Below are 27,180 nucleotides of genomic sequence, written 5' to 3'. Positions count from 1 at the left end.
TGTAGCAAAGGGATGTTTAATGATTTCCTTGGACAATGAAATGCACATGTCCATTGTTGATGTCATACAAATAAGAGAATAAGAAAAATCGACAACTTGGTGTTGTGTCAGCATTCCCAGTTCAACTTCATCTCTTGTTTGATGTTAGCGATTCGAAATGGAGAAGAACAAGATGTCTGGAGTGTCACACAAGGACTGACCAGTAGGGGGAGAGCCAGCTCTTATTAAAAAACTACAAAACTAGTGAGTCAACCTACCTACAATTCCACTCATGAACCGTTTGCACGTGAAATTAAATCCAGCGTCATGAGTTTACACAGAGACGAGGCATAGTGTATCTGGAGTGAGCTGATGGAAATACAAACTTAGCTGAGAATGCGCACACAGACTTCTGAATTCATGAGCAGATTAAATTAAATAACCACTTTAAATAAGAGTTTTATCAAAACAACGGTAAAAAGTTTGTGATCACTGCCGTCTTGGCACAAATTGAAATCCCCCGCAGCACCATTAATTATTATAACTACAGAAGTCAAGACATGTTTAGGTTGACTTCAGTTTGAATGAACACCACGTCAAAAAATAAAAATAAAAAAAGTACCACAATTTTTTAATTCTTAACAAAAGGGTGGGAGTTCAAGCTGCTCGAAAGTGGAGCGAGGGAGATGGCAGGTTTTAAATTAAGCCTGTAGTTAGGTGAAGGTATTGCTCAAGAACACAGAGTATGTCTGGAATTAAAATATTTGGCAACGGCTCTGAGCATTTGGCCAATTCATCTGACTTTGTATAATAAATAATTCATAGTGGTTTCTACTGTTGAGTTTGAGTGTTCAACCTGAGATTTTAGTTCTATCAATGACAGTTGGTTCATAGCAAAAATAAACATTCATCCTTCATATTAAGAAAGTCTAGTTGGACTTAAATAATTTAAGACTGGGTACCTACTGCATTGCTCGCTCTAATATGATTTTATTATTGCTATGCTATTCCATTTCCTTTCCAGTAGCAAGTAAACCCCCACCCTATCACATGTAGTCTAGCTGAATGGGAATGCCATATCAAACAGTGAATGTCTTGGTCCCCTACATCCCACAAGGATGCAGTGAAAATCAGAATGATCAGGCAAACGAAAGGTGGGGAACAACTTGATCTGAGGTGAATGGAAAGTGCAGTGATCAAGTCAATATGAGCTGCAAATGCATACATTTCATACATTCTTCTGTAGCTCACTGGCTGGACAGTCATTTCTCACATCTCTTCACAGAAAAAAACAAAACAAAACAAACTTAAGACTTTAAGAATGGGTATTCACAGACACAGACAGTGACGTGTGTGTTTGTGAAAAGGAGATGAAGAGAGCGGTTGAGTGAACGATTGCATCAAGTGCTAATATATAATGACAGTACATGTACTCGATCTATTAAAAAAAACTACTTGGTACTGAACACGGACCTCTTTCTAACAAATAATCTGGTATACAACATTTACAAAATTAACATTGTAATAGTGTGATATTTATAATAATATATATTTATATATATATATATATATATATGCTACTGCCTTCCTCTGGTTCTCTGCATTTTAAACCTCTGAGTACATTAACGCCATCTTATAATTCTCACACACCACACCCGACGAGTGGCAGCCTAATACAAATAGAGAACAGGAAGACTCTGTGGACAGTGAGTACACCTGCATGTGTGTCCTGAGTGTGTGTAGATGGTAGCTCAGCTCATAACCAGGCAGTCACAACTTGCCGGGAGACTCAGCAGTGAAGGGAGTTTTAAAGAGAGTAAACTTCTGGGATAACAAGATTCTTCAGCTCACAAGGTACAGGGTGTCCTTATCCAAGATACTTGCACATTTAAGAGAGTCTTGATATACTTTAGGAGATAATTATTATAATGTCAATAATAACAATAATAATATTAAACATCTGTCAAGGTTATTTCTGTCCCATGGCAGCAGGATGAAGATCTGCATTATTGTGGATTGTTTTGGTGCCCTGTGATCCCCACGTTTCTCCTGTCATCAACTGTGCTGCAGCGAGGGGTCGGCCTCTGTGCATCCGTTGTACGCCTGTGTGTTTCGTCTCAGATCTGTCTGTGTGTTTGTGTCAATCAAAGTCTGAAGTGATTGAGGATTTTCCTCGATGATCGGTGCTGGTTTGCTCTCAGAGGCGGGTTTGGGCCTCCGGGACGTAAATTTCAATGCTGTCTGCACTTTCTGTGGCGGAGTTCTGTCGTACTGATGCCGCACGCTTGGCGGCCATCAAACGTTTCCTGGCTTCTTGCCGTTGTTTGTCCACAGCCGAGTCCACACTCCTGTCCTTCCCCGTTGACAGTTTGGGCTTAGACTGTTTCTTTGGCACAGATGATGGAAGCTGCTTGTTTTCATCCTGAGAAAATCATGTTAAAAGGAAGATAATTAAAGTACAGTGTGGCACAAGCTGAGAACACAACCACCACTGGTGCAGATATACTTGTTGCAAGCATTTATGTAGCTACTAAACTGAGTTCTTTAATACTGGGCATGTGTTCACCTGATACAATTAACTGTAAATCTTCAATAAATATGCATCTAACACGTTAAATTAACAGCTGAATGTAAACGACTTCTTAATCTGACAAAAAACATGTTTCATTAACTACTTGACTGGAGGTCCTGGTTTAAAATTAACACATTCAAGGCAGCTTAAATCATTGACACCGTATGAATTAAACATTAACTATGAGAATGGGACTTCTGAAATTGATATACCAGGATCACTAGAGTGAAGTAGAGTGAAGATATCCCACTCTGCTGGACTTACAGAAACAAAGGTCACTTGTACAGAAGAGTTACAGAGTGGAGCATCTTCTCTTATGAACCATCTTTGGCTGCATACAACAAAGCATTTTAACCAACAAGCCACCCACAGGAAGAGAAGCTGGTTTGTACACTGCTTTATGTTAATATGAATTAAAAACCTGAATTTAGTGAATCAGTGCATTTTGTCAACTACAGTATCAGAACTTGCTCATTTGACGCAATTATTTTTCACATGCATACACAACTTTAGTATAATGACTGCTGTCTGGCACCAAACATCACCTTCTTCTCTGATTTTTCAGGAAGCTGCCAGTTGTTGGCTTTCAGTTGGTATAATTCATCAAACTTCATACTGATGTCTTCTATTGAGAGTTGTAGCAGATCCCAGAACCCTGCGAGGTCCTGTGCTGTTGGTCGTGGGTTGGCATTCACATTCTAGAAAGGAAAGGAAAGAAAAGGAAAGGAAAGGAAAGGAAAGGAAAGGAAAGGAAAGGAAAGGAACCAAACAGTACAGAGAAGCAGACATTTGACACCAATCAATTTTGAGAGATTATTAAATTTCAGCAATATTATTGTGATGTCTGACAGGAGGAACAGCAGATAACTGAGTTAACTACACTGAGTGATGCTCTGATCTGACTAGATAAATATTTAATTATTTCATGTTCCTGTTTTCTTCTATAAATGTAATGCAATAGGAAAACATGCAAGTCAGTATCTCTAGGACAAACAACACTGGCAGTACAAAGACAAACTGGATGAACTAAGAATTTGAGAAGCTAACAAAAACATCTAGTAAAGTATTTTAAGACAGCGACTCAATAGAGTGTAATGGAGCCACTCACCAAGTTCTCATTACATAGTCCCCTGAACTGCTCAAACTTCTGGGACATGAGGAGCTGAGCGCTGCCTACTGCACTGCGGATGGTCCCCAACACTACAAAAAGAGAGGGGAACAAGATAAATTGTCAACAAGCCGACACGAATGAACGGAGAAATAAGAGACCAATTCTAAGCTAGAAAAAGAAAAAATATGCAAAAAAGGGTTGAAAGAGGGCTGCTACTTTGACTTCCACAGAGATCCAGTATATTAGGGGTTAGAGAGTTACATAAAGACATAGGATGGGGAGACTATTTTTGTGTAGAAATAAAATATTTATGATTACATTTACTATTTAACAATCTGTGACAGTAAATGATTTCCTTAGAAGTAACCTATTAACTCCATCTCATGGAGGACAACTAATGACTCTTTACTCAGCTCTTTTCTGTCTAATATTTGCATGTTGAAATGAAAATTCATAATTCAGGTCTACAGAGAGCAATCTGACGGCAACTCTGCAGCTAGTCAGCTTCTTGCTCATTCATATTTAAGACACTGCCGAGATGGATCTGCCTAAAAGCCTGAGTGGTATTCTGGGAGATGAGAAAGTGAAAAGACTCTGCTGTGGCTCTATTACAGCCAAGACAAAGGTAATACTCACTAATTAATCGTGTTACTGTGACTCAATGCTGTAATGACTTTGTCATGCATTGTTTTCATTGTCCTTAGACAACATGGATGCAGCCTGGCCTAATGCCCTGTCAGTGAACCCCACTAACAGGGAAGTCCATCTGATTCTTTGTATCAATTATCTGACAAGGCATTCACTGTGCTCTTTAGTCCATTTACATTATGACTCTATTTTATGTCTCCCTATTATCTTCTATTTCAAAGCACTTTGTGATATCTGATCTAGATCTTAAGTGTATATAAAAATATGTAACTTTCTTTCTCAAGAGAGTTTTGGTTTTGAAGACTTAAAATCTTAACAAGACATCATTATGAGAACTTTAAAATCTAATTTGCCATCTAATTCTAGGGCAGACTGGTTAGTGGTGTAAATATTCAGGACAGATGGAAATATGTTCTTTTTGGCCAGATATTGATGCATGTGTATCTCTAAGACAAATATGTATTGTTCACATATAGGCCTAGCTATGTTAGTAAGCAGTCTATTCATATACCACCAACATGCTCTGTCTGTTGTGACAATGACAGCTACATTGAAATTAGCAGTGCTTCTTGTTTCATTAAAGCCACAGGAAAAGGTGTCTCAGGCAATTTCAACAAATAATCACACAGATCTAGAGTCAAAGCATTTCTAATCCCTCAGCAGTTAGGCCAGTGAATGATCTGTAGAAGAAGTGTGAATAAGAGCCTGTGAAGATTATAAAATTGTTGTCTCGTGCCCAATTCATGAAGAAAGTATTTACAGCTCTTAGCTTTTTCCACATTTTTTGTTACAGCCTTATTCCAAGATGGATTAAACAAATGTTTCATTCGAGTCCACCAGAGAAAAATTCAGTTGATTGAACATGATTTGGAAAGGCATACACCTATCTACATAAAGGTCCCACAGTTGTAGAAAAATCAAGGATGTTCGACTGAAACAGGATGCACCAGAGCTCTGGTTGTTATTTTTAATAAATCTGTCATTAGGGATATTGTTTGTAGAATCTTGAGGAAAATAATTAATTTAATCCATTTTGGAAAAAGGCTGTAACATAAAAAAAATGTGGAAAAGGTTAAGTACAAATAAAAAATACTTTCTGGATGCACCAGTACATTAGTTTATGAATAGCTCTTAAGTTGCTACTGTTAGATCAGCTGTTATTGCTTTATTTAAAACACTAAAGTTTCAGCTTCACATGCATTACCACATGCCCGACCCCGATTTGCATGTAGCCTGGGAAAACCAAGACATATTACAATCAGATTTGTACCCTGGACAACAGAGATGCATCCTATTTAAAGCAAAACTGTTTTAAAATGCAGTTAGTTTTTTTATGTGGATACAAAGCTGTAACAGGACCTCAATGTTTTGACTTCATGTGATTCAGTCCCTTACCCTCCTCTGAGAGCTTGTTGTCTTTGGTCTCCTGCTCCATCTGTTGACACCAGCCCTCCATGCGGCCAGTTTCCGCCTGCAGCAGCTTCAGAAACCAGTTACCATCTCGGAGGCAAGCTGGTGTGCCGGATTGAGCAGCATCTCCATGAGAGCTGCAGTTTCCACTCTCTAGGCTGGGGTCTGGTGGTGGCAGCGAAGACGGGTCTAAAGCCGGGTCCAGGGTCTCAGGTGAGTTGGGTATCCTGGACAGGGCCAAGGTGTGTTTAAGGGGCTGCTGTTCCATGGCTTTGTCCTGTTCATTGGGCGTGGTGGCATTATCTGTTTGACTGTTGGTGCAGATGGTTGTGTTGTTTTCTGTTGGTGCTGCATCCTGGGGCTCCTGAGGCTCACTCTCTGTATTTTGTCTGGAGGCCATGCTGCTGTCCCGGCTGAGACTGCAGAAACATGAATAAACATCAGATACTGACAGTTCAAAAAAATAAGACAACAAAGTGGTGTGTCAAACATATTCCACACTAACAGTTTGAGGTCAGTTTGTTATAACTGACAGGACTTAATATCAGCTGATGGTGCAATCTTCTACTGCAAAGAAAATACACCATACAGAGGATGTGGGAGCGAGGGAATTAGCAGCAAATAAGGTATACGACATAAAAGCTTAATGAAGTGCTGGCTTCAGATATAACAAACCGGAGAAAAGGAAGCTGGCTGTCAAATATTGTGGAATTGATGGTGATTTAGGGAAATTACAATGCACTGCACAAGTTTAAATGGCCTTTTTTTCCCCACTATGTTTAGTTCACTACAGTCAAAATATGAGTAAAAGGACATCAGAGTGTTGGGTGACTATATTGCCAGGTTGAATAACAGTCACTTGCTGCTGTGCAGGCTGCAAATTCACCAGCAACAAAGGCAAAATAACAATGCTGTGAGTATGCAGTTATGAAGGGAAAAGCAGAACTACATCGGATTCAGAAACACAGTGCCAGGCAGTACAGTCAAAATCAATAAAGGTTAATATCCTGTATGGTAACAATCGATCTCTTATCCATCTTTGAGGAGACTGAAATGCACAAACTATGAAACACTTAGTGCTGACTTTCCATTAATTGTTAATGGCAAATGGGAGTGAATACTCACGGCCTGCCGTTCTCCACTTGAACACCAATTGACTGAAATTTTAGGGGTGTAGCCAAAGGAAGTGGCTCGTCTCTTGGAATTGGTTGGGGGCAATCCACCTAAATAATCATTGACAAGAGACAACTGTTGGCTATCATTTTCTTTTAGCATCAATGTATTACTCTACAAAAGCAGACACATGTTTACCTGAATTCCGATAGAGGACAGCTTCCTCTTGGGTATAGCTGGGGGCTGCTCTAGGGTGACACCAATGCTCACGGTGTCATTTTGGGGCTGGACAGATGTGGAAGTGGTGGCAGTGGTGACAGTGATGGTGGGAGGGAGGTCACGAGGGGCTGGAACAGGAGGTGCAGAGCCTGCGGTGGGTGCAGGGGTTGCAGCAGGGACAGTAGCTTGCAGAGGCTGTGTTCCTTTAGCCAAACTGCCCGTGCGGATGCTACAAAGGCTGTCAGAGGAGTTGCTGCGCCCTGACTGGCTGTTGGCCTCACTGCCGTGGTCCTGCTGGTCAAGGTATATGTCTTGGGCTGACTCTGTGCTGCTCTGCAGCGTGACTGAGATGAGTGGCTTGGAGGTGGTGCGGGGTGGGACTGGAGGAGGGCCTTTTTTATTGCTGACTGCTGACAGAAAGAGAAAAGATAAAAGAAAACAGAGCCTGAAACCTGATCTTTTTCATTTAAGACATCTCAAATAAATAATGCTAAAAAATAAAATAAACAAAACAAGCAGCAAAATAAATGTAAGGAAGCTGGGCCTTATCAAACCATAAACAATATCTATCTGAAAAAGTAACCTGCACTTTGCCCTTACTGCTGCCTCTATTAGGCTTCATTTAATGCTCCCTCTGTGCTTCCTGTAAAGCTGCTAGTGATTTTGTTCCACTGACGTCAGTATTTGTCTGGGGATCTTCCTTTACATGCCACACCTTCAGAGTCCTTTGCTCTACGGATTGTGACAGGACAACTCTTTCTGCTGAAAGGCCTGTTCAGTCCAAAGGTTCCATCAACAAATGGAACCATAGCAGAAACTAAAATGATTTTGTTCTTTGGGCACTTTATTCTATACATTTTCTCACACATCTGAAGAACTGTGAGAATTAGGTGAACAACACCACCAATTTATTCTGTCCTTTTATATACTTGATGCTGCATGACATGTTTCAGTGGATGTTATGAATAGATGAAAACAAGATATAAAGTGATCTGCTGAGTGTTTGATGGGTATTTATTCCCGCTTGAACCATCAAACTATTAGCATTTTTAATGCTCTTTCCTTACTTTGCTCTCTCTAGCTGTCAGCCCATGCACTCAGCTTATTCAAATATGTTTGACCACACTTTGCTCACATAGACTTCAACCACTGAAAAGGCCAGAAGAGAGGCTTTGTTGTGACCTGATATGAACATGGAAATGATGGTTTAGTTCCTCGTTCATCTGCATAAAACTCTCTGTTTTGCAAGCTTCTTTTTTTCTTTTTTTTTTTATTAATTACAACCATTGAACTTGTAATGACACATTTATAATGAGTTCAGTTTATTGTTTAGTAGTTTGGCATACAACTTTATTGTCCTTACTCTGTCTGACTTGAAAACACAGTACACTACCAGCTCAGAGTTATTTAGACACATATGGACAGAGCTGGAACATTATCAGCTAAAGTCCCAGATATTTACTCCAAGAGACAGTTGAGAATAAAACAGAAATAAAAGACCAGTGACTTCTCGGCTTACTGTACATTTGTCAAGTGCCATGAAATCTGACTCCAAATTGGTGCTTTAAATTTTTCTTTTTTTCACAAATTAAATGAATACTGTAAAAACAAAACAGTTATGCACCTATTACCCAAGGACTTGCATGGATGGTCAATAACCAGCATGGCCACTCTGACCAGTCACAGGCTACTAAGCACCAAGCTGTGATGCACTGTGTACACTGACAACTTGATTAAGGCCAGCATACATTTTTCCCATGCTGATCCCCATTCATTCATACTTAAAACCACCATATGTTGTTAATTTTATTGGTAAACAGTGCATGATCCCTATTTTATTTAACTTGGAGCAGAGTCATTCAAGTCCACACAGTGTAAACTGCTTTACATTTTCACTTTCTGACACCAACTTATTTTTTATATGATTCAATCTCTTAACAGATACTACAAAATAGGCCTGAAAGTGAATTACTAGTGAACATCAACTTTCTGACTCAGGGACAGGGAATGGGACTGGCGCCTCTTTTCCTGTCTTCATTCTGAGTGAAGGGTTGCGGTGGATGATACAGAATTAACTACAGTACAAAAACATGAGACACTAAAAAAAAAAAAAAAAAACCCACAGACTTTCACCAAGAATAGGGGGTGGAGGGGTGTGGGTGGTTTTGTGTAGATGGTATTTAACCAGCTGGCTAACATCACTAGAATAAGAAACATACAACAAATACTTTTGCCCAATTATAGAATTTACTGACACATAATGGATAAAAAATCTTTAAAATAAGCTTTGCAAGAAGGTAATTCTGGCTCACCACGTGGGATCAATAAGGAAAATGTAGCGTTTATTCTCTCTGGTAGCAGTTTCAATCTAAATAGCAACATAACGCCCTGTAATTCTGAGGGCACAGCATTTCCGTCATCAGCCAGTGACTCACTGCACTGGTAAAGCCCTCATTAAATCCCACTAACATACACAAACATGGCTGAGGAATCCACTGCATGTATGAGTCGCTTATACAGCCCTTGACTGAATGCAAATCTATCCAAACAACAACAACAGGACATTTATTTTGAAAGAACAAGATACTTCTTGTAGTAACCATAGCACAGATGCACTGAATTCCCAAAGTAAAATTATGTGTTCTCTAATGCACCAAGTGCCTACACGTGTCTCCCATTTGGTGGGTCTACAAGCCTGCAGTGTGCCTCCTACAGACACAGAGCTATAAATTTGATCATAAACAATTTTTCCTCTGGGATTAATAAAGTTTTTTGAGTCTTGAATTTATACTGTAATGGTTCATCTCCGCCAAGTCAAATAACCTTTAACTGTTAAACAATACACATGCAATTCTTACTCTGCTTTACAATGGCACGATTTATGACCAACAACAAATAGGCACCGTTTATCGACATTAAGTAACAGGAAAGTGGGCTAATTGCAGATTATTTGCAGCTCTGGCAAAGAGTACAATCCATTTTTCTGTCCTAGTGCATAATATGGTACGATAGCCACATATGACCCACACCTGTACTGCCAAGTGGCGATTAGGAAATGGATAAGTTGCCCCGGCTCTGAATTCACTGAGGCAGGGGCAAGAAAACTTACTTCTTCAGACCTGTAAATGCCAACCTGTCAATCATCAGGTCTTCCTTTACAATAAAGGCATGACCACAGAATGTATGAACCCGGTTACAATGTTTAACATATACAATTTAAGGTATTTCCCTTATGACACTTTCTATCACTTTTTCTTACACAAACTAATCAAAGTTGCTGCTGCAATTCATAAGAATTCTGTCATATTGTCAATATGACAACTAACAAATAATAAAATACCATTCCTTGCATTACTGATGCACCAAATTTGTCATCAACAAGGACTTACAGTTGACAGATTGTTCATAAGGCCCCATCCCAATCATGCCATACAGTATCCTCACATAATACAGTAAGACTGTTTGCCACTGGGTTTGCCACGACAGTTCTAGTTGTAGTCTGTAAGTAAAGAATTATACGCTTTTCAGTTCAAGTTCAGTAGAATTCTTAGGTTCATTTTAATAACAGATTGAGTGAGAGCAAAAAAATGAGCATACATGACTGCTTTTGCCATAAGCACCACTACTACTACTACTACTACTACTACTACTACTACTACTACTACTACTACTACTACTACTACTACTACTACTACTACTACTACTACTACTACTACTACTACTACTACTACTACTACTACTACAAGGACTGCTAGCTTCATTTCCATTTTAGGTGATGCGTTTAGAGTTCTGGTTTGGGATTTAAGGCGTCATAATTACTGCTATGATTATTCCTATGGGTTTCAGACCGATTCAACTTTACTAATTGGGCTACAGCATGAACATCGGTGACAGTGTGGTTCCACATTCAAGGTGGATTTTGTGTCTCTGAAGCCATTTTGTATTAGATTTACTCTGATGTTTAGCATCATTGTTCTGCTACATCAGCAAGCTTCTTTGGAGCTCCAACTTGCAGCAAGCCACCCTAACATTATCCTGTAGCCTTGACACCTTGACAAATACATTTGGGAGTTCATTCTCCACTCAACAATATATAAATATATAATCTCTCAAAGATCACTCTGTTACCATTTCTAGCCTATATGCAAATCAACTCTTGACTGTAGATCGTTTGAGATCTCTTTTTGGCTAGGCATAACTTACATCAGCCGACAGTGCTTGTGAATAAGCACAACCTGTCAAGAAGAACACGAACACAATACTGTTCGTTTTATAAATCACACCTCCATCCTCGTTTCACTGACTGGACTCCAGTTTACATTTAATGATATCACACCATCTGTATATTTAAAAGGTGTGTTCAATAAAGGAAGTCCAAGTAATCTAGCCAACCCTATACCTTGCTGGAGATGCTCTTTGGTCATTCTTATCCACTGTATGCTGATATACTTAAAACCGCCTGTGGTTCTTAGTCTGACCTGCTGCACTGGGGCATAAGTCTGGACTGTAGCCTAATCAGATGATATAAAGACACATGGCAAGTGTCTCTGAGGTCAGAGCTACTTTTCAATGCTGTGTACCTGAGATGACTTTGACTTAATTTGCATAGGAAGAGACATACAGTACTTTTGGAAAAAGCCATCACCAAGGTTAAAGAAATGCCACTATGGATGAATGATATGTCTTTTCTTTGAAAGCCCTGCAAAAAGTCCACACAGGCATTAGTTTGACTTTTACAAACTACAGGCTCAATATTTAGGGTAAAACCAGTATAACATTAATCAGGATTTTGTCTACATAGTTCCTATCAAACTGCAACTCAAACTACATGATCAAGTTTCAAAGAAGTAACTTGCAATTACTTTCAACGTGAATTAATATGCCAACTCTTTTATTACTAACTTCATCTATGAAATAAAAAAAAAAATATTCAAAAATGCCTATTTAAATTTTCTAACTAAACAAACATGATGGGAGAAATAAAATCTCAGAAATTAGATTAAGGGAAATTGATATTTTTGTTAATCTATGAACTCGTCATTTAAACTACTATATAAGGGTAAAACTTCTTTTTTTTTTTTTTTTAAATAGACCATTCTATTTAAATGCTATCATAATATAATCCACAAAGTATCCATCTATATTTAGAAACTATTTGTTCAACAGCTGGTAATTCATTGTGGTCCTTACATTACAGTCTGATCAGGTAAACTAATAGGAATCCTGTCTGCTGCTGAAACTACAACCCCTTTGCTTATTCAGTCGAGAGATTACCTCACCGATAGAAGTTAGAGGAAGAGTGTGTAATACTATGAAAGATGACTCACAGTCTATCCATGGCAATGCACAGACACACCATGTCTTGTGTAATATGTTGCTGGATACAATGGACACACCTTGTGGCTACAATTAAGCTTCAAGTCAGTGTGTCTAATGATACCCTCAAGCTGTTTGCAGAATGCCAAACTGTGAAGCACCAAAACTAAATAATTTACTTTGCATTAGTTAAAATAAAATACAAAAACGTCACATAAATTCTAAGTATAAAAGCGGGACATGGGTGATGTTATCGTTAGTGTTTTACTATGATCTTACATTTCCTTTTGTATACATATCCTTCTTGTGTCAGGTGGTCCCTATAAAAGCCCTGTGAAATGTCCTAACTGCTGAACTGCAAAGCAATACACTGGGCAGGAAGCTGATAAATTATTGACTGTGTCGTCAGGTCTCAACACAGAAGGCAGTTGACTACTGAATAAAAATGGCAAATGAAGCAGTGTCTCAAATAACCACTACAGTTCAGGTAAAAACTGAGAATGCTGGTTTCAAGACATCGATGTGATCTATCTGCTGTATGTCAGTAAAACAGAAACAATTAAATGATGATGAAATACCTTTTTCTAACACGTTTGACCTTAAATGATTCTTTGACCTGGTTAGGAGAAATCAACCAGACAAATCACTATATGAAGCAGAACGAAGTGTCAGTTTTGCCTTTGCAGATGAACAGATAGTTGAGCTTATCGTGATTCATTACTTCCTCCATGCCTCTGAGCTCACATCACTGTCACATGTTGAGTGTGGGCCAAGTGAGAAGAATCAAATAATACCCCTTTTACTCATCACAACTAAAGTTAATACAAAGGATCGAGAGATAAATTACACACACTTTCAGTTCATGTTGAAATAATGTGCCTTCCACATGGAAATCCGTCGATTACTTTAGGTCTTAATGAATGATCTGTGCCGGCAAATTGCCATTCAAACGCCTCTAAATCAAATACATTGCCACAGTAAACTCATTTCTAAGTAAACCACAGACCGCAGTAACCGATGTTCGTTAGCCATCTGTCCAGCTTAACACATGTTAACGGTGTGTTTGGCCGGGCTAGCCGGGTGCTGAGCTGTCCGTATTCGGCTGCTGACGCCTCAGCTACCATTAGCTTGTGCTAACAGCCAGTAACCGCTCATTACGGTGCTACCACACAGGGCATTTAACGCTGAGAAACGATAGCCAGAGGCATTATATAGTGGAGGTCTAAGCGAGCCAACAAAGGCAGGTTGCTACCGGCAGATTTCTCCCCCACCTTACCTCCAGCCAAACAACAGCAGCCACATTACGGTCTAACGTTACCAGCCTGGCTGCTTGCTAACAACTCGTATTAAGCTTTCAACCCCTTTCTTCATCCACGTTAGCTTCACACCACACCATTAGCTCACGTTAGCGTGCTGTTGCTAGCGTGTCGACAAGCAACTGACAGCCCGGACATTAACGTCCAGTATTAGAGAAAAGCGACAAAAATCTTACTATATCGTAGAAGAGTCGGGAATCCTTATTTTCGGTCGATTCATTAAATGCAGACAAGACGCAGACAGGCTACGGAGTCCTGCCCTAAGACACACAGCGGCGCTGCGAAGAAAAGATTTGTAGTACACGCCCTTGACGACGAGGATTGGAGTCCACGTTTTATCCGCTCGCCGCTCTCTGCAGCTGATTGGACAGATCTGGTCCTCGAGCTCATCGAGCATCAACGCGATTGGCTGGAAGCTCAGCGTAGGTGTGTTTCGTGATGTCACTGACGCCGCGGGAACAGGTCAGTCTAGACATAAAGAATTAGCATGGAGTGGATCTATTGTGACCGGCTGTCACCCACACAATGGAGGGATTAATACGAGGGGTGCTCTTCTCCAGCTGTAGTAAAAGAAAGCCAGTCCCTGTTAAAACAAGATATCTCAATGAAAAATAAATCAATAAAAATAAAAAGAGCAAATGGGGTTTTAAAAGCAGGGGAGAGTCTAGACATTTTTTTAATGGGGTGGCCAGACTGGGCCACAGGCTCAAGTGTGTCAGGGTGGAAAAGTTAAGAAATTAGTTAAAAGGTGTAAAATAATAAACTGGGTTCTAATTGTAATAACATAATAATGTGTTTATATGTAATAAATTGTTTGATGCAAACAAATCTAAATATCATATTCTATGCATTCTTTTTATTCCAAATTGATCAATAATCAACAGATATAATAAATGATTGAGGAAAAATAATAAATGATTGGGGGAAGGTAAAACTCCATCCATAATGTACATACATAATCCACTAAAGTTAATAACTATACATTATTACATTAGGTTTATCTTTATCTTTATCAGCTACCACAGGTACTCATCTTCTATCTTGTGGCCATGCTTGAAAAGAAGCCTGCATAACAATCGAGCTTTAATATTTTAATTGTTTTAGGTTATATAGTGGTAAGCCTTTTTCATGTGTTTTGTGAAGTTGGATTTATTTTCTAACACACAGAAAATTACACAGACACATTAATAATTTTGTTTGTTTTAGCTAAGGAAATATGTGTTTTATACAAAACTGTGACTCTAGTGTTTATATTTGACTGACTGCAATGACTGATAATGATTGTTAATTTGATGTAATTTATGCTTTGGAGTACTAGTGCTAACTTTGCAACATCTTCGCAAAGTTAGGATTCAATACACATAACCTACCGATAGCAATACCAGAAAATGGCTGTCAGTTGGTTAACAATACATTATAGTGGCAGCAAATTTAATTTGCTTGAGGCATTCATTAAATATAAATATAGGCTTTTCATATGTGAAATTTTAATACAACAAGACATACAGCATGAGGCAGCAATACACGGTATGCAAAGGTTTGGGCAAATGACATATTTTGTAGATTTTTGAAGTGAAAATAATTAATTACCACTCCAGCAAACAGGCATTAAAATGAGTCTTTCTTCAAATGCTTTTATTTCATGAACTTAAACCAAAAACAGCAAGTGATAATGTTTGGGTAAAAATTAATACTAACAGCCAGCAACTGCTCATTATCATCAAATATCATCCTGCACTCAGTAAAGAAAGTGAACCTGAAAAGATGCTAGTTTACAGCACAATGACTCCATTTCAAAACTGACCATAACCTACACACGTCGTAACTTTTGGCACGGCCCTCACAGTCTACTGACTTGAACATACACTGTCCGTCCAAAAACAAAGTCAACACCTTGATTTAACTAAGACAATAGGTAAAAGCCTCCCATGGGATAATTACTGCATGGATGACTACCTCACAGCTGGCAACAAGTTATTTAACCCCAACTGATGCAGTAAATAGCTTCACATTTCTCAAATAACCATGTTGGAAGACACATCCTGTGGTCATGGAAAAGATATTTTCATATTTCAGAAGGGTCAAAATTAAGGATCAAATTGTTGGCATGCATCAAGCAAAGAAAACATCTAAAGAGATTGATGAACTACTAAAACTGGGTTAAGAACTGTCCAATGAAAGAAGGTCATGTAGTCTGATGAGTCCAGATTTACCCTGTTCCAGAGTGACGGGTGCATCAGAGTAAGAAAAGAGGCGAGTGAAGCGATGGACCCATCATGCCTAGCGTCCTACTGTACAAGCCTGTGGGGGCAGTGCCATGATCTGGGGTTGCTTCAGTTGTTCAGATCTAGGTTCAGCAAAGTTATGAGGTCAGCTGACTTCCTGAATATATGAAATGACCAGGTTTTTCCATCAATGAATTTTTTCTTCCCTGATGACACAGACTTATTTCAAGATGATAATACCAGGATTTATTGACCTCCAACTGTGAAAGAGTGGTTCATAGAGTATCACAGATCATTTTCACACATGGATTGGCCACCACAGAGTTCAGATCACTGCCCTCCATTGGGGAGACTGGGGTTCAAATCCCAGCTGTGGCGGTCCAACTCTCCCATCGTCGATACAAGATCTTGGCGAAAAATTAATAAACCTCTGGACGAGAATAAATGTTGTGACATTGCAGAAGCTTATCGAAATGATGCCACGGCAAATTCATGCTGTAAACAAAGTTAACTGTGGTCCAACAAAATGAGTGACCATTTTTGGACGGTCAGTGTAGCTGAATGCCGTCTGTGCAATAACTCAGTGATCTGCAGGAAGAGTGGGTGAAAATGACTTGATCAAGAATAGAAAGACTCTCAGCTGTGTACATGAAGGGGAGGTTACTAAGCACTGACTAAGGTCAAAGTTACTTTTTTCTTTCTCTTCTATAAGCCAATAAAATAACATGTAACAATGCAATACCATTTGGAGAAAGACTCTTTTATAATGTATGTTTGCTACAGGAATGTTTGATGTTGCTTCTTTTTACTTATTTTCTTCATAATGCAACAAAATATTATGAAGAAGATATGCCCAAATGCAACTAACAACTGATATGATTAGCAAGCTCTTTATATTACAGAATTACATAACCATTTGATCATCTTTCATATTTTCTTGTAAAGTATAATGAACTTATGAGCATGTGTACTACTGTAAAGGAAAATTCCACATTACTTTTCATTTACGAAATGTCACTAATCCATCTCTTTTTATTATTAGATAATTCTCTAATTTTATTCAATAGTTACAGTACAAACGCCTCTCTCAGGAAATGTAATTCATGCAGTTCACGTCATGTGCAGTGTTTCTAAGAGACCACGTCACTTCAACACTGCAGGGTTTAAAAGGATCTCTTAAAATAGCTACTTCCAGTGTAACTGATTAGGAAAAAAATATATTGCACTGAGTCATCAGGTAATCTCTGACATTTCTCTTAAACCCAAAAATAGTTTCACTGTGAATTCACCTTGCAGCATTTGTGGTACTGTTCATATACTTCTTTTAAACAGAGACTTAAACAGCATTGTACCTCTACAACATGGTAATTCTTGGTGGAGACATTATTACACATGGTGCCCTAAAAACAAAGCATTTTTGATTTTGAAATGTAATTGAACATTTCAAAGAGTTTGTCGTAAACTCTTAAACATTCAGATTCAAAGTAAAATTTTCTTCTGAACAACGTCTATTCATTGAAAGAAAAACACACGTGACATCAGCAGATGGAGCCAAAAATGTTATATTTTTTGGATTATAATAGTCCTTTTTTTTTTTTTTTAAGTCAGTGCAGTGTCTGATCTGGCGCAGCACCTTCAGAGCTTTTCAGACTGTGCATTTATTTACTCATAGAGAAATGTTTTGCATCCCTATTGCTGTCTGGATATCTTGCCATGGACTTTGACTGTTAAAACCACAGATGGAGCAACTTGTCACTAAAAGTCCTTATTGAGAATAAAATGTAACCAACTGATGGAGACACAACCCTGTTCATGAGGTTAAATAAAATAGAACTTAATTTGATCCCTTTGGAGAGATACTTGTACCTGTTTGTATACAGACGTGTATGTGTTCATTACATTTTATGCAAACTAAACATACAAAGCTAAGTAAAATAGCGATGTAGGTTCTCCCTTTCAGCTAATATTTTTAAAAATCAAAGACTATCTTCTACAGCTCTTTCCCGCCATGTCCTATCACAGATACTCACTGGTGTTGGAGCTGTAGCTGTAGCCTGTAGTGGTGGGTGGTGGTGAGTCTGAGTCCACAGATGCTGTATCTTCATCCTGGGAACAGCCCGCCTGGATGGCCCGCAGGTAGCTGTGGCTGCGCGACCGGAAGCACGTAGGCGCAGGCAGATCCAGAGCTTCCACTGCCTGCGATTCCCCCTCACAGTAAGGTACAGAGTGCCCACAGCCCTGCCCGCATACCTGAAAGAACGTGTGCATACTCACACGCTGAGGGCAGAGGGCAGACTGAGAAAAATGCAATCTCTAGAAAAAGTACTTTTACTTAACTAACTACAAGTGCCAGTCCAACAAAAAACAGAAGGCATTCAGGCATTTAAAGTGGAAATCAACTAATAGCATCTTATGGCGATCTGAAACATTTAGCACAGGACAAGAACCCCCATGAACAATGGGCATTCTTTTTTGTGAAGGGATACAAGCCAAAAATGTTAGAAGCTACTACTCTAATCTTTAACAATGCAATAATGGTGTTTCTGTCAAGGCCATTCTCAAACTATTTTATGCAGCAAGTTACTTAAAATAGCTTTGTTTCAGTTGTTTTTTTGTTGCAGGGATTTGCATTGTATGATGGGCATAAGCGGCAACACCATCTGAAATGTCTGAACAAGCAACATCAAAAGAAGTCATACAAGTGACCAGTGGCAGCTATTTTTATGTTTGGCGTGTTAGTAGCAAATATGAAAGTGTTGTGGGTGGTTCATAAGCATGACTAACAACCCCTCAAAATCAACTCCCTCCAAATTTTGCAGTTTACCATCCACAAATCCTTTACTCTGATTTACTTAACTGTCTTTGCAAAGGAAAGTGGATCCCTACGTCTTTGTTTGAGTAATGTTACAGTTACCATCTACAGGCTCAGACTGATTTCATTATTCTCCTTCAAAAGGCTATTTTCATTAGTCTGCTGTGTGATTCTGCATCCTGTTGATGAAGATATATAACAAGCTCCCACAGGTTGATACTGAGGTATATGCACCACTTTGACGCACTCAAGCATTTTTTTCCCACCATCTTATTCTTGGCTCATTTATTCACATACCAGCTTTCAGCAGTCTCAGCAGGCATTACAAACATTTGAATAAATATTCTCTGCCAGTAGCTTCACCCTGGGTTGACTATAATAATAACAATAATATTTATGATATATGTAGAAAAAAAAGTATTTCTGTCATGAAAATATTACACACTACAATGCCTCAGATTAGCAGACACATTTAATAATACTCAATTACTACCAAGCTACAGCAATAGTGACACATTTGATAGGTAGACATACCTGAGTGCCTGAGCCTCTGCCCAATGTGCCAGAGCATTGGCTGAAATCGTTGTTCCTGTGCCGCGGAGGGGCCTCCAATGGGCTCACCAGGCAGTCTAAGTTATCCAGGCTCCGATTAGTCGACAGCTCTTTCAGGGATGGCAGGGAGCTGTGGAGCGAATTTAATAATCAGCCTCTCACTAGTCAGATGTTGAAATAAGTGAGGACTGTGTTTAATTGATGATATCCAGGAGAAACTTTAAATTACACTCCAAAAAGTTCCCCTGGGTATTTTAAAATTAAATACATTTGAGATTTGTGGATAGTGATTTAGTGTGTGCTAGGGTTTAAAATAGCAGCACAGAGGAAACAATAATTTATGAGCAAAGCTGCTGAATATGATTTTATAGATTTAGTTTTTGATTGATTTAGGACATTTTTTGAGAGGTTTCCTCTGGTCTGACTTGCCCCTTTGGCATCTGGCGTTAGTGAAAATGTGTGTGTGCAATAATAGGCAGGCTGTGAAGGAGTGATTTGCATGGAAAATTTGCATGTTGTGAAATTAGGGCTTGAAGAAGCAGGTAAGAGGACAGTACTAACACACCACTCACGGTGCCTGCATGGTGAGACATGGAACGGGGGGCAGAGAGGAACCGTACTGCGAGGGTTGGGGCCAAAAAGGTGGGTGGGTAGTGGTGGTAGGGCAAGTGAGGGTGGGTGGATGGCCACACTGCCTGCCTACAGATGACACTGACCTCAGATGCTGCATAGAGCATGCACTTTGCAGAGGAGACCACAGATAATCCTCCCGCATGAGAGCGTAGCAACGAGGCCTGTCCGTGTGGATGTAGGGGTAGAACACATGGCAAAGTTTCACCTCCTATTGCTTTTGTAACAAATAAAGATGACACTGTATGTCGTTTCTTGTCCCCTCTCATTAGGCTGCAGCCAAAAAGCGTCCACTGACTTGTTTTCACTAAGTGCTGCTGCACATTCAGACAATTATGTGTGACAAGATGCTGCCACCTGCTGTCTACCTCTGGGGACATGAGCAAAATGTACCTTCCCACAATGTGAACAACAAATTTTCACAACTTTCAGTTGCTATTTCTTTTTTAGTGAATGTAAAATAAAAGAGCTCAAATTCAGCTGTGTTAAAACAATGAACATGATAATTAAGGTCACAATTCCAGGAGGGTGAGGTCGATTCTCTGTGTTGTGGCACTCACTTGCGTGGAGGTGGTGGCGGCTGTTGCTCACTCAGAGAGTGCTGGGTGGCCTTCAGGTAACTCTGGCGACGGGCTGCAGATTTTGGGGAAGGCTTGGGGCTTCCCTCAGAGTCCTCACTGTCTTCTAAGTCACCCATTGCTTTCACATAGCTGCCACTGCGCATCCTTCGACAGGGGATCTCAGTTCCTCTGGCCCTCCCGCGCCCTAAAGTTCCTGCCCAGTCCCCTAGTGGGACCTGGATTATGGTAAAACAAACATATTAACATGTATATGTACCGTCATTTGTAAGGTATAGATTACAGGTATAACCCTTAAACACTATAGGAATTTCATGGTTTATAAATAATCAGTAAGACTATGGGCATGTGCAGCAATATGCCTAAAAAAGAAAATACAACTGGGATGAAATGTCACAATTTGTAGGAAAATATATAAACAATAAACGTAAAGCATACATGATAAACAGAAGAGTCAATGTAATTAAAGTATAAGGCAACGTAGGAAGTGCCCAGCAGTGCTAAAAGTGAATCAATAAAACCTACAAACGTCATAGAAATAATAGCTATTCATGCAAACTTACAAAGAATGATGATGAAGATGAATACTCACTGGCCCTCCTACCTGAAGGAACTGATGTGCTAAGTCTTGGTGGCATGACTTTGATTTAAGCAGGGTCCTGTTGACTGTAGCAGAGCCCTTCTGCAACACTTGCCTGGCCTGACTGAGGGTGAGGGTGGACCAAGAGCCCCTCTTCACCAAGGTATCATCCTTGCTTTCCCTAATTCTTCCTTCCTCTTCCTTGGATCCTACCTGTGTCGCTGGGCATGCCAGGAACTTGAGGTCACTGCTGCTTTTAGAGGTCTTGAGAGTATGTGCAGAAATGGTGTTGTAGCCCTGTGGAATATGTCTGGGAGCAGCCTGGCTGTCTGACACCGCTCTGCCAAGAGTCATCATGCTCAGTGGGTTGCGGTAACCTACAGCAATAGTGCCAGCTTTGGTAGTATCAGTGTCCAGGGCGTCATCTGAGCTCCAGAGACCTAGAGCATTGGGCCTAGCTCTCTGCTTTGGCCCCTCTGTTTTAGCCCTGTCTTTACTCTTGCTCCTGCGGGTTGGTCTCCCACCATCCTCACCAGCCCCTGTGGTGACAGCCAATCCCCCAGCAGAGCGCCCATTTATGCTGCCTTTAATTGCAGAGTTTTCCAACGATTGGGACTTGGCAAATAGCTTCTGCACAGAATGCATCAGGTGGCGTATGCGACCTGGACTCTCACTGCGTTGCTTTGACATACGCCCTCTATGAAACTGCAGAGTACTGAAGCCATCACGCTGTAGAGGCAGATGCCTCTCTAGCTGGTCCAAAAGGCTGGAAGGTAAGCGGTTCATCTTGGCTGCTGCTGCAGAGGAGATGGTTGCTGATCCACTGGTGATCATAGGAGCACCGGTAAGACCCAGACCCAAACCCATACCCATAGACAATGAGGTGGATAATGGACCTGCCCTGCCGCTCTGCCCTACTCCACCACCAGTCATACAGCCCTGTGAGCAGTCGACCTGCTCAGTCTGGGAGGTGAAGTGCAGACGCGGGAAGGTACTGCTGTTGGACATCTGGCTGAAAGGTAGCAGACAGTCTGGGGTCAGGGTGGTGGGACTGGTGGGGGCGCACTGATGGAGATGGGGGTCCAGGGTGCCATAGTGGTTTATGGTGGGGCTCAACAGAAAGGAGCCATGAGGGTCAGAGGTCAATGGACAGAGAGGCTTCTGTGGGCATCCTGCTGGTTCACATGAGTCAGAGAGGTGACGACTGCGGTTTGCTCCTAAGCCTTTCATGGTGGCTGAGGTGTCGTCCTTAGAACACAACTCCTATCAGAATGAATCTAAAGTCCTGAGCGGCTCATTCTGCAACGACAGACACAGAAATTAACAATTAAACATGCAAGTCGAATGGTGCTGCTATTGAGTGCATGTATTGTTATAGCTGATAGCTGTGTGACTAAAATAACTTTACTTAACATAATTTTAGGCTTTTTTTCTGTTATATTTTAGTTGTTTTTGCTGATTAACTAGTTTTTATGGTGGTTGATTCTCTCAGGAATGTTTAATAAGATGTGCCAGTGATCGTCCCTTTTTGTAGATTATAGTTAACAGTGCATAACAGTAAAACAGCCATTTGTGAAGACTATAAAGCCTCAGAGGGGGGGTTCTACAGCTATACTTAAAGATAATGAACACATTAGAGTTAGAGCCCATTTAGAAGTGTTTCTCTTGGTGTGTCCTTGGATTTTCAGAACGGTAATTAGTCTTTAAAGAAAAAAAAAAAAGACATTATAGACTCTGCTGTGTGGTGCATTTGTGAACAAAAGAGCCACGGTCTTCTACACCAAGTGCAGTTATAAGTTGATTGACACAACAAACCACCAGGTGGTGCACCGGTAGCAGCTGTACAATGACAGTTTGGCTTTGGGGGTAACACACACAAACACAAGTACATTTAAATTACTCTTAAAAAAACACATGTTAAAGTTGAACTTTGTATATATCTTGATAAATGAGACTGTGTGATAAAAAAAGTTTTAATTACATGTTTGTGCTTTAGGTTGTTAAAACATTGTCTATTAATCTGCCGCTATGCAAACAAAACAGCAATGTCAGGAGGGTGAAAAGACAAACAGACTAAACACATAATATCACCATCAAATAGGACAGTATATTCTGTTTAGTGCATGTAGATTTCCACCATAGCAGGAAGCCAGAGAGCCAAAAGCCCAATCTAAGACATCACAGTGATGTATGGCCTGGAGCTGCTCCACTGACAATGCATATGAGAACGGTTTTGTGACTCATACATGTAAATGAGCTTCATATTTAAGAAGCGATATTTGTTCCAACGCAGGAAATGAACCCTCATTTCCACAAATCATTTTTGGTACTTTGCCGTCCTCTTCAATCTACTTACTGTGGGATAAACTGTGATTCCTTTCTATTCGAACCATTGGGAACAATAAATCTTCCCTAATGCTCGCTAAAAACAGAAGACGTATGGGGCAAAGGCAAACATTGCATAGCTGAATTCCACTAGCACTTATATTAGATACAAGCAGAAATAAATTTTACATCAAATCTGATAAACCTTAACTCAGCTGCCCTGTTATTTATAGAGTGTATATTTTCATTTAGCTGTGTAGGAAGACTTCATTGTTTGTAGATAGAATTTTGTATAATAGATCATCAGAGAGCTGACAGTGGATGACAGCACTGATGTATAGCTATTGGTAATCTTTTTCAGTCACTCAGCACTGGTCTGGCTACTGCAAAGGACAGAATTATTGAACACAAACACAAAATCTGAGCAAATGAGGGAAATAGAGATATTTAAGGGGCGGCTGCCACATGCTCTTCTATCACAGGCCTACTCATTCTCAAAGCTCACTATGAACAGACAGTAATACTGCAACAAGGTTATGAAAACTCATAATTCACACAGCAGAAATCCATGCTGCATTAAATTCACTCCAACAGATGCTGTCTGTATCACATTGGAGTGACTCACCGATCAGTCAATGGTAAGAGCCCTCTCCCACAGCAAGCATGAAATCTTGCCTGGGAGCTGAATATGGGATGTTAACTGCACACATTTTCATTCCACTGTGTTGGTTTGCCACTTCTTACGTCTCTCTGACCTCCCATACACTCTCCGCAGCGCGAGAGCGGCCGCTTATCTGAGTCAGTGTTCCTAGGCGGGCACAGCAGTGTGCTGACAAATACACCAGCGTTTTACAACAGCGCAGCCTGCTGTAATTCATCAACCCGAGCAGAATGTAACCCCACGTGTTCACGTCCTGTAGGTGCCACCGCTGACAAACTGACACACACCTACACACTGACACATACGTAAACGTGCTCACCTACCCTCCGACAAATCCCTCTCGGGTGTTGAGCATAACAGGGGCAAGATGAGACAGAAATAATCCTCACAGTTCCTGTAATTCTGCTACAGGTTCAATGTGTGTGTGTGTCTGTCTGTGTGATGGGGCCCAGCAGGGCACGAGGTGAACAAACCCTTGGATTGCATGTGAAGCTAGCAAATGCAGTATGTGTCTCTGCGCCACACTGTGGGGATTGTCTTAGAGAATCTTGTACATTAACTGAGTGACAGGACTGTTACGCCTCTTTCACCGGTAGCTACACATGTCTGTCTGCGTGCTACACATCCACCAGTGTAGCCTCACATGACCTCATAAGCAAGGGCCAAAATTGGTTGTAATACTTATGTCATGTGGCGAGTGATCTCAACGTTTCTTGTGTATTCTGCTGCTGCAAGGGTCATCTGGAGGCTAACAGCTCATGCAAGTATTTGTCTGGGTGTATAAAAGGTGAAGTCATAGCCACCATTAAATTATTGTGGCTGGAAGTATGCATGGGGTCAAACATTAGAACATGTCAGTGACAAATTTTCGCAGTGAAATAATGAATACTGTTTTTATAGGATAAAAAATCCTACACAAAATCCTCCTAAGAACAAGACCAAAACTCTGTGTCTTTTTCCAGGGAGAGTCAGGGGAGGTCAGAAGAATTGTGCTGCACTCAGGCCTAAAAACTAGATCCTGTACATTAACTGTACAGAAAATACACTACAGTTGCCTCTTTGTACAGTATGTACCTCAGTGTTTATTGTATATTTATTAAACTAAACTTAAACTTAAGTTCGAGTGAATCTTAAATAGTGGACTGAAAATTCCAACATGTTCTCTCTACTGCATTGTGCTGCAACGTTTGAATGGTTTTTAACAATTTCAAAGTCCAAACCTGTTTTAAATGTTCATATTTGCTGTGTTTCCTCTGTGCTACTGAAGTTGACTTTACCACTAGGGGGAAGTGTGAACAACGTGCAAATCTCAGTCCGGTTTGGTCACTCACATTTGAGCTCTGTTGTAGACTTCACTAACTCTTCAGGTAGACGTGTGGCTATTACGTAGCTAAACATGCCAGCCGCATGTTTAACTGTCGCTGACTCTGTACGTCTGCTGTTCCATATGTACACATATGAGTACACTGGGTTCAGTGTTAAGTTGAAAACGGCTGCTGTAAAAGATCCAACAGAGAGTTCCTACACAGTTGTTATTTACTGTACCACAGTACCAAGTGAAAGAGAAGTACTTACTACTCGGGGAAAGTGAGCCAATTAACTGAATGAACATCTGCTTTTTCCCCTCTGATAATTTCAAGTTTTGATTTCACTTAATCTGTTCTCAAATTTGTCCTCTTGTATCATATTTCATAAAACACTTCCACTATATGACTCCAGGGGCCGCTTAAATCATCCGGCTAGCAGCACCATTCAATTGAAAGATACAGGAACAGTGACAGGGTACCTATTTCAAATCATAAGATGAAGTTCCCTCACATCAATTTATAAATGTGTCATTAAGAGATGAAATGTCACATTAGGAGATAGGGAAGAGAATTACTTCTGATTCAAAATACACTACAGTAAGTATTGATCCAACTGCTTGTCTTATGACTATAAATTAAAATTGGACAGAGACCTCTGATCACTGTTAAAGATTTAAAACCAGATAACAACAAACAACATAAATGTTACTTAGGTTATTCAAGTATATTCAATAATGGCACTTTTCCAAGTACCTTGTTATTATGTAATGTTTCTAGAGTTTGCTCAGGAAGAAACAAAAGTTTATATGGGAAATGGTGTAAAATGCTTCAGACTCTGCAGTGATACACTGGACTGGACTTAACAGCGCTTCTCTTAGCAGGCACATTTTCTAAAGTTGCTTTCAGAACGTCAATAAGCTCTTGTCCTTTATCCCTCTGCTGTCTGTCTGCTTTCTTAGCTTTTATTTTTGTACCAATCTTATTGACAATTCCACTTGTTTGTTTTTATCTATTGATTAATCTATTTGTTACTGAATAGTTTTTAATGTGGTATTTTATTAATGTCCTGGTGGGATCATGTGATTGAGTGAAAGCTGCACTTACAGGGATAAATAAAGTAGTATTGTACTGAATTGAATTAACTGTGATTAGCACACAAGAAGTTGGCTTTAACTTCCTCTTGAAAACAATAATTTAGTTTCAAAACTTTAATTTATTAAAAATGCTGTTACTTAAATAAAAGAGCACAAACAGCAAATGATTTGCAGTGGTTTACTGTGGTTAACTTGACTAAGTTAAAGTGTAAAAACTGTTTTGCTTTAGTGCTGTCAAAAAGAAAATATTTTACAATATATTTTACATATTTTTTACAATACATTTTTATACAGAAGTTGCAGTTAAACAATTGGGAATGGTGGGAAAACAATCTTTGATATAGCATCCAGGGCCAGTGAAATTCTTGCTTCTTTATCAAAGCCCCAATCATTGGCCGACTGGGACATGATGTCACATAGTCCAATGCTGACATACTGCCTCTGTTTGATCTGCACGAGGCCTGCTAACAAGCAGAACCAAGAGTTGCTGGGCTGTGTCAAACAGAACCACCATGCAGGCCTGTAATAAATGTCTCCTGTAGCTGGGCACTTCCCCTCCTGCCTGCAGTGATGAGCAGCGGGAGGAGAGGGACAGTGAAGAAAGAGAGAGTTATTGATCCAGATCTTGCTCCTTGCTTTAAGGGTGAATATACAGCTGCTGGGTATTGGATTTCGCAGTCTCCTTCAATAATCACCTTTTTTTTTTCTCACTTGTTCTCTCGGTCATCCACT

The 27,180-nt window shown here is 40.0% G+C and overlaps 1 protein-coding gene across 3 annotated transcripts; it reads right to left on the bottom strand.

The window, feature by feature from the left end:
• Nucleotides 1–22,339, bottom strand: dlgap4a (discs, large (Drosophila) homolog-associated protein 4a). 3 transcript variants are annotated; one of them, XM_026368409.1, is made up of 11 exons: nt 21,086–22,339; nt 20,464–20,699; nt 19,990–20,067; nt 19,256–19,403; nt 17,940–18,186; nt 7,032–7,459; nt 6,846–6,943; nt 5,706–6,139; nt 3,660–3,751; nt 3,097–3,249; nt 1–2,401 (listed from the first exon to the last, which is right to left on the bottom strand). In XM_026368409.1, exons 1-11 carry the CDS (start codon nt 22,289–22,291, stop codon nt 2,177–2,179), a joined length of 3,345 nt encoding a protein of 1,114 aa, XP_026224194.1. In that variant the 5' UTR covers nt 22,292–22,339; the 3' UTR covers nt 1–2,176. The 3 variants fall into 3 exon arrangements, with proteins under 3 accessions (XP_026224194.1, XP_026224192.1, XP_026224193.1); XM_026368407.1 differs by lacking the exon at nt 19,990–20,067 and having other exon boundaries at nt 21,074–22,338; XM_026368408.1 differs by lacking the exon at nt 19,990–20,067 and having other exon boundaries at nt 21,086–22,338.
• Between the last annotated feature and the right edge of the window lie 4,841 nt (nt 22,340–27,180).

This window comes from Anabas testudineus, chromosome 7 (assembly GCF_900324465.2).
Source record: "Anabas testudineus chromosome 7, fAnaTes1.2, whole genome shotgun sequence".
NCBI classification, from domain to species: Eukaryota; Metazoa; Chordata; class Actinopteri; order Anabantiformes; family Anabantidae; genus Anabas; species Anabas testudineus.
This window is presented reverse-complemented; position numbering and strand designations above follow the sequence as displayed.

What these genes read in the sequence shown, in the direction of transcription:
- dlgap4a (XM_026368409.1), bottom strand. Translation starts at nt 22,291, where the DNA reads ATGAAAGGCTTAGGAGCAAACCGCAGTCGTCACCTCTCTGACTCATGT. An exon ending in CCGCCACCACCTCCACGCAA is followed by an intron (nt 20,068 to 20,463) that starts GTGAGTGCCACA and finishes CCACACGGACAG; the next exon opens with GCCTCGTTGCTACGCTCTCA. An exon ending in GCAGAGGCTCAGGCACTCAG is followed by an intron (nt 18,187 to 19,255) that starts GTATGTCTACCT and finishes CTCTGCCCTCAG; the next exon opens with CGTGTGAGTATGCACACGTT.